The sequence below is a fragment of the Antrostomus carolinensis genome, unplaced genomic scaffold (genome assembly GCF_000700745.2).
Source record: "Antrostomus carolinensis isolate BGI_N321 unplaced genomic scaffold, ASM70074v2 scaffold17675, whole genome shotgun sequence".
NCBI classification, from domain to species: domain Eukaryota; kingdom Metazoa; phylum Chordata; class Aves; order Caprimulgiformes; family Caprimulgidae; genus Antrostomus; species Antrostomus carolinensis.
In genome coordinates, this window is record NW_010314458.1 from 17,917 (window position 1) to 26,233 (window position 8,317).

At 35.7% G+C, this 8,317-nt stretch overlaps 1 protein-coding gene across 1 annotated transcript in view; it reads left to right on the forward strand.

The window, feature by feature from the left end:
* Positions 1–8,007, forward strand: part of HACE1 (HECT domain and ankyrin repeat containing E3 ubiquitin protein ligase 1) — a gene marked incomplete at its 3' end in the record, with an annotated part of 25,719 nt that extends 17,712 nt beyond the window's left edge. Inside the window, exons 6-12 of the mRNA XM_010167660.2 lie at positions 230–567; positions 3,530–3,598; positions 4,259–4,346; positions 6,141–6,252; positions 6,345–6,442; positions 6,640–6,727; positions 7,858–8,007. Coding sequence (XP_010165962.2) covers positions 230–567; positions 3,530–3,598; positions 4,259–4,346; positions 6,141–6,252; positions 6,345–6,442; positions 6,640–6,727; positions 7,858–8,007 — 943 coding nt within the window. The remainder of the gene's footprint in view (positions 1–229; positions 568–3,529; positions 3,599–4,258; positions 4,347–6,140; positions 6,253–6,344; positions 6,443–6,639; positions 6,728–7,857) is intronic.
* Between the last annotated feature and the right edge of the window lie 310 nt (positions 8,008–8,317).

Here is an 8,317-nt window from a genome sequence, read left to right on the forward strand (position 1 = left end):
ATGCTTGATTATTTTCCTTCTATATGAAATTTTTGTTGTGCTCTATGGCTACAAGTACAGAATTTTTTATGAGTATTTGACTCTTCTCTCTGACATGACTTGTAAAATATCATTTAAAGCTTTTGAATATGCATGCTATTTATTTGCCTTAAGAGGAATATCACATTATTAATATTATCTAATGTCAACATGTTCCTTTTTTGTCTGTTTTTGTATGTGTTTATTGCAGCCACTGGAACTGCTCTGGCATTCCCTAGATGAATGGCTTGTTCTTATAGCTACAGAGCTGATGAAAAACAAAAGAGACTCTGCCAACATTACTTCTATTTTACTGAAGCAAAAAGGACCAGATCACCAGGATGCTGCTCCTACACCATCCTTTGCTGCTGCAGGAACCGAAGGCAGAAAAGAGCTGTCTGCTCATGCTGGCGAGTCAAAGACATATGATGTTGCAGGGAAGCAGGAGGCTTGTGCTGATTGCCAGGATGTTATCTCCATGACAGCAAACAGGCTAAGTGCTGTCATTCAAGCCTTTTATATGTGCTGCTCCTGTCAGATGCCTCAGGGGTAAGGAGAGGATGCTGTTTGTTATCTAAACTGTTACCATTTTAAAATCATACATGCTTTCTTGGAAGGGTGGCAGTGCTGACCATATGATACTAGTGACAGTCAAGGGTATGCTTTTTAATGCTTTCATTTGTTCAATTATTTGAATGCCTTTTTTTTTTCCCACTGGTTTTAATGTCACCAAACAGCAAATTTTCCATAGTGCTTCTGCCTATGAATGTAGCAGTGTTGAGGCAGATTTTGTATTTAACATCTAATGGCTCTTTGTAATCGTGTGGGATACCTGCAGGTAATGTAATTTTGATATCTTGAAACTTAGCTGTTCTTGCTGTTGGTTCTCAATGTGAGATTATCCCTGAATTTAACGTGATTATCCAACAAGAACTATTAGCTCAGGAAAAAAATGTGAATTATCTTTGTACATGAAAATGACAACTTGTGCAAAACTTGCTTGGCTATATTGCAGAAGTTTATAACAAGAAGAGTTCAGTCTCAAAGTGGCTCTCACTTGGAATCCTGTCCCGGGTCAACAAACATAGTTTTGTGTGCAACAGGCACTACCACTTAGGTAAATTTAATAGCATCAGTGTCTGGTTTAAAAAGCAAAAAAAAAATGTGTCCACTGTAACTGAGGTCTTAGTTTGTCCAAGATTGCTATGGAGTATATATGTGAACTTGCAAGGAAAGGATGCTTTGACCCTCTTGAGTGGAGAATTAGGCAAGTACAGAAGTATTACAAGCTTCCTGAGGGAATCTAGAAGCAAGGTTCCTGCTACTTGACAACTCTTCGTTATTCCTGGCCACTGTAAGGATTTTCCTTTCTCTGCCAAACCAAGTGGTATAAAACCTTTCGAGACAGTGGTACTGCTTGTCTGGGGTGCACTCCTTTGTGGACACTCTGAAAGAAGATCTGGAGATCAACATGTTCCACAAGCACCTCAGTACCTTCACTTTTAATTTTACTCCACCTTGAAAAAGGAACTGCTGTTTTGCCATCTCCCTTGGAATCTCCATCAAACCTTACTAAGCTAAAATGCCAGTAAAGTATTATTTAGAGTAGCCAAATGAAAAGTAAAATGTTTATAAAATTGCTTAAGTGCATTCCCCTTGCACCCCCTAATTTATCCCTTTATATCAAAATTCAGTCGTAGAGGTGACTGGCTCCCTCTGTCCAGGTGACTTGCTGATCGACCTTGCCCAGTAGGTCAGTCTGTATGTGTAATTTGTGCCTCAGGTTAGGGAGATCTCCCGTGGATACGAGGCAAGTTTAACTGAGAGTTATTATCATAGAAGCCAGGACTGTTTGTGACAACTGGGAGAACTCCCTGGCATGCAGGAAGGTAGGGCAGAGCACACCTGAATTCTGTGTTGCTTTTTAGGGCTTTTCAGAACTGTGTAGAGAAGCACAAAGATCTGAGACTTGCTCTGTCTTACTGAAGTTTTTATATTTATAGGAGTAAATGGCACAGTGCTGTAACTCAGTACTGCTGCCATCTTCAAATTACGTTTGAAATGATAACAAATTATATTTTTGGACACAATAATTTTAAATGGCTCTAAGTTTAGATTTGAATGTCTTTAATGTTTAATGGAGGAGAGTAAAGAGAGCTCCTAGTTTTCCATTGTTCCTAATATTTATACAATAAAGACACCATTTAATGCTGGTTAACATTTGAAATATTGAGGTTATTTTCTTTTACTTGCCACAATTGCTTTTCTTCTGCAAATGCTAATATAGAATCTAGGCATTCTTTGTTAATATACTGAAATACAATGTTCCAAGTTTTCAGCATCAAAACTGATGAATGTATGCTAAGTGTTTGGTTTGGTGGGGTTTTTGTTGTTTGGTTGTGTTTTTTTTTTTCCTTTATGTATTACATCTTATAGCTTGTATGGCAACTAACAGGCAGAGCGAGTTCATTTCCTTTCAGGGAAGACCCTGTTATTGTTTAATACTTTCAGATCATCTCTCAGACCAGAACTGTGTTTAAAATACTCATAGTTGGTCTCTGGAAGATTTTATTTGCTTGCTTGTTTTTTGTGGGAGATGAGGGGAAGGATATGGTGAAACTTGTTTCTTCAAAACAGAGTAAGGGAGAGAAGGAAAATAGCTCAGTTTTACATAAAATGAGCAGCTCTTATCTAAATTGGTATGGGGAACAGTTCTAGGATTGTTATCCTGGACTTTTAAAGTACTATTTTTCACAACCTTTCAAGGCACTTGATGAGATGGTTTTATTATTGTTTGCAAATTTTCATTAGCTTTTGCTGAAGCTAAAGAATCCAATTAAGAATTTATCTTTTTTAAAAAATGCCCAACATAGATATAAATAAACGGAGTGAAATTTGTACCCATGTTAATTCTTCCCTTGTTCTCCAGATATATATAGGAGAAAAAATTAAAATTCCATACTAGTGTATGAGACGCTTCCCTGGCAAGTAATTTTCTTATTTCATGAAGCTAATAAATACCACCTTGTCCCCCATTATTAAGTTTGTATTGTTTTAATGTTATTTCTTCCTGGCTCTTTTCCTCTTACCACAGTTTACAAGGTTGCCTGGTGGGAGTTTTATACAATGAACAAGAATATAGAACAATGTGCATATGATACATATAGTATGAGTCCTTCCATATATGTGCTTCCATTGTTGTATTGAAAGCTAGAAGGAGTCAATAGAAAAATGTGTACCTCCATTAGGCTGAACTTTTCTTCTTCATATAGTTAATGACAGTTAGTGATCAGGTTGCTTGACCGTCTTGATTATATATATTTTTACCTTTTCTATTAGTTTATTACGAAATCTTAATGCTGCTGAGTATTTCATTTCATGATTGACTAAACAACATCAGTTTCTATTTGGTTCCATTTGCATAGTATTTTACAAAAAAAGCGCAACTATTTATGTAATTCAAATTATTTTCAGTTTCATTAACCAAAAGCATCTTATGATTTTTGAACAGGATGACATCGCCTCGTTTTATAGAATTTGTCTGTAAACATGATGATGTCCTTAAGTGTTTTGTTAACCGGTAAGCTTCAAGAAATATGTAATTTGTAACTTCTCCCTCCCGCCCCCAGATAATTAAAACTCATATTTTTCTTCTTACTGAGTTGTATTTTTAGGTAATTGTTGTGACATATGTACTATGTACCCTTTAATGGTCCTGCCAAATACAAGGGAGTGTATATTAATGATTCAGAGCTCAAACGTAAATGAGCTCTTGTGCATATGTAAGTGATCCTTTTGTGAGATTTTGTGAACAAAATCTTTTTCACAGAGCAGCAGAATAATTTCCTTAATTGATTCTTTCCTCATCTTTGTTCCAAATAAAGCTTTCCCTTTTGAGGCAGAGGAAAACTTTCATTCTTCCTCAAATGTTGTACTTAATTACTTCTTAAAGGAGTCCAAACCATCTTTGTATACTTGGCTGTTTCCAGAGTTTCTCTGGGACTCCCCAGTTTATAACCTTGCTTCTGTGTGGAGAGCTGCTTGTAATCCTCCATGTTCAAAGGATGAAGTAGTATAAGTCATTTGGAAACAAGAGTTAGGAAAATGTTACCTAATAGAAGACCCTGTTGGAACTTTTCTATATGACTAATTGCCTTGTCTCTTTATGTAGACTTTGTGTATCATGAAGCATTATTATTTGATCTCTAACTAACTGGCTTCTAACCTATTTTTCTTTCAGAAATCCCAAAATAATTTTTGATCACTTTCATTTTCTTCTTGAGTGTCCTGAACTAATGTCCAGATTTATGCACATCATAAAAGCTCAGGTAAATGTCAGCTGCTTAGTTACAACTTCTATGAATATAAAGATGGTGTTCTGTTTAAAAAGAATAATATTTAAAAAAAACCCCTCTATCTGGGGAGGATGGAAGGACTGAGTTTGGTCTCCAATGCTTCTGAATCTGGGATGTTGAAAGATAAGATTAAACGAACGTGGCAGCCAGATTTCTGTACTTCTAATTCTTTACAATACATATGGAAATCCATTTGAGATGACCAGTGTTAAATGTTGTCTTACAAGTCCAACTTTCAGTTAAATGGTGTTAACTTTCTGTTATTAAATCTGTTTATGTACATTTAATAGGTTGAGCTTTAAAATGCTGTGTTTTTGCCTTAGTTAACTTACATTTTGAAAGACACCAGAGGGTAAATATGCTGGTATTGGTTGATTTGGCCGTAGTTAATTAGTGGAAGCGACTTCAGTGAAACATCATATCTTGTTACCCTTGCTCTGTTTCCTACCATTTCTTCTTGTTTGTTGTGGTGTTTTGGTTTTTGTGGAGTTTTTTTGGTGTTTGGGTTTTTTTTTTGATGTCTTGCATTACCTAAACTCATTTTTCAGTTTAACATGGAACATGAATTCAAGAATTCAAGACTAAAGAGTTACTCTAGGGAAGACTAGTGTAGTTAAGTGGAAAAATTAGCAAGCAAACCTCCACGTGGAAGCCTGCTGCTTTACGTAACACTGTAGTGTTAAGCATCTGCCACCTTTTCATCACTTGCTTTTAAAAGATTATGATTGTCTATGGTAGCTCAGGGATAGAGCTGTGCATTCTTCTATTACAAATGAAGATGGTCATTGGGCAATAATGAGCTATTTGGAACTCCTTCATTTAGCACATACTGGTTTAGTTTTGCTTTGTTTCCTATTTGAAAGGTTCCTTACATTAAACTATTTTGGTCAAAGACAGAATTTGCTGAAAACAAAGGTAAAATTCCTCTAACCAACTAGAACCCCTGCCTCCCCCAAATGATTGTGGAGTGTCTGTTCCAAAAGCTTTATTTTTTTTAGTTATGAACAGTACTGTGCCTTTGTGTTTAGATGTAAATTGGTTTTGGTAATCCAGTTTCATTTTTAGGACATGGTGTAGGTGTATTTTTTACTCATTCTTTGGTTGAAATGTGTGGTTTTGAAATTCATTACCTATGAATAAGGAAGAGACCCTGAGAACTGATACCCTGTTTGTTAGATCAACTAGAAGTATGTACTATGAATAGTGATAGATGAGAGAGGCCGTACTTGTGTCATATCTGTTTTAGAAGAACTGCAAAATGTCAGTCTGAATACTGAGTCAAACAAGCCAGGACCTTCTCACCTAGGAATTGCTTTGGAAGGTTTCTGGTTCCTTTGGGCTGTTTTTTATTGCCAGTGAACTTTACTACAACTTGTTTATATCACTTGTGCTTCTGTGCTCAGCTGTGGTTGATCATCAGTAGTGTTGCAGAAGCCAGTGACTGACTTCTTATCTAGATTCCTCCCTCCCACTGCCCTGGAAGAAGTTTTGTGCTATTTTTTTCCTGTGTGGTGAACTCCAATAGCTATTTCTGAATAACTGATAGTCCAGTCCTCTTGCGTACCAAACTTCAGCAAGCACTCAAGGACGTGTCTAATCCTTTTCTCTTCCCAAAATACTGTCTAGCATATTGAGGTAGCACCGAGTAACTACACATCTCAAAAATGAATTGAGAAGTATGCATAGCTATTTTCAGGTCATGCTTATGAGACAGGAATTGTTCAGTTGAATGCATCTATATAATATGGTTTACCCCTTGTTTTGTAGCCATTTAAAGATCGCTGTGAGTGGTTCTATGAACATCTGCATGCTGGGCAGGCAGATTCGGACATGGTGCACAGACCTGTCAATGAAAATGACATCCTTTTGGTTCACAGAGGTATTGTATTAGAAATGGATTTAATATATCTTTGAAATACATTGAAATATAATGAATTAAGATAAAAAAATTAATTGATGCTTTGTATTTAGATTCTATTTTTAGGAGTAGCTGTGAAGTTGTATCCAAAGCAAATTGTGCAAAACTGAAGCAGGGGATTGCTGTGAGGTTTCATGGAGAAGAAGGCATGGTGGGTAAAATTGCATGTTTTTCCTTTATAATATTTATATATGGGAATATTAATTCTCTTTCACTAGTATTGTTTTGAACTAAATCTTAATTTAAAATAACTTTTATACTTTATTAAGAAATATGTGGTTACCTAGTGTAACTGTTTGCGAAGTGAAAGTTCTATATACTAATATGTTTTATTCTTTTGACGTGCAGGGACAGGGTGTGGTGCGTGAGTGGTTTGATATTTTATCCAGTGAAATAGTTAACCCAGATTACGCCTTGTTTACCCAGTCTGCTGATGGTATGTCTCTGTCTTATGCCCCAAATTTATGGTGTCTTCTTTTATAACAGCATTTTTATAATCTAAGAAAAAAGTCACTTAATTGCTTTTAGAATATGATTGTTACTTTTTAAAAGCAACACTGACAGAATTGATCTCATATATATATAGAGAGAGAAGTGATCTATTCATTGTATGTTTTTGTGTCTACAGATTAAGTATTTTTCTTAATTTGAAGTTTCCTTGATTTTGTTCTGTCTTTTCTAAGATGAGAGTGAGTTGTTGCTTTTAGTGAGTCTGTGCAATTTCTGCCTGGTAGAAATTTACACTTTGAGACCAGTATAGAAAATGTTTTTGTTTCTCCTGCATCTGCAAGGGAACTGTGAAGGTATTCCTTTATTTCCTTTTAGAAATCCACAAATTCAGTCAGTTAATTTTTGTGGTAATACCAGATGTTGATCTTCACAGGTCTACCTTGTATTTGACTTTGTCTTTTGGATGCTTCATATAAAGCAGATCTTTATCAATAAAAGCTTTCACATCATCATCAGTGATAAATGTTTTACTTTCTACCTTACACAGTCTTGGGAAGTGGCAAGGAATTCAGTTAACAGTAGAGGCATAGATTAGTTCCTGAAAGTTAAAAGGAAAAGTTCAGGGCTTTCTGTTTGAGGTGGCCTGATCCAAGGAGACCAGGGCTGGATTGTCTTCTGTCTGCGTTTGGCTGGAGCCAGATGGAAGGAAGTAGATATGTTCTGTTCCTTACTTTGAGCATGTTCACAAATTGATAGAAATGTGGCCCATTAGAGTGAGCAAAAAATACATACAGCAATATAGTAAGATGGAGGAGCAAATTTAGGAGATAGATCATGATTACCCTTATGGTGATGGTAACTATTTCACAGTGGTGCCTTGGAGAGGGGCTAAGCAGTATCATTGTAATAATAGGATGTTATTATGTTCTAATACGTTACTTTCTGATGTCTTTCTGGTGTAAAAAAAGGAAAAAAAAAAAAAAGCCAAAACAGTCTTCCAGGACCCCAGAATAAAACTTTTTCAGTGGTTTCAGATGCTTAGTGTATTTGATAAATATGAACATCACTTAAAAAAAAAAAAAAGTAATGAAACATGATAATCTTTTTATTTTATAGGAACAACTTTCCAGCCCAACAGCAATTCTTCTGTAAATCCAGATCATTTGAACTACTTCCGTTTCGCAGGCCAAATCCTGGGGCTGGCTCTGAATCACAGGCAGTTGGTGAACATCTACTTCACGAGGTCATTCTACAAACATATTCTTGGTATGGTTTTGTTTAAATCCTGTTTATTAGTCATAACAGTTGTCTACCTAATAAACCTTTTCCTCTTTTACTTCTCTGTGTGTTTGTGTTAAAAGTGAAAAAATCTTGGAAATTAACGTCTTGCTAATCTTTTAACATCAGAGTCACAGCATAGTATGGCAATAATTGCTATTCCAGTCTGAGCCTCTATTAGGAATTGTTATAGTTGCAAAATACAGAAATACATTAGCCAAAACTATGTGGGAATTTTATACAGTTAGCAACCTTTAATAAAATAGCTAATATCTCAATTTATATTTGAATATGAATC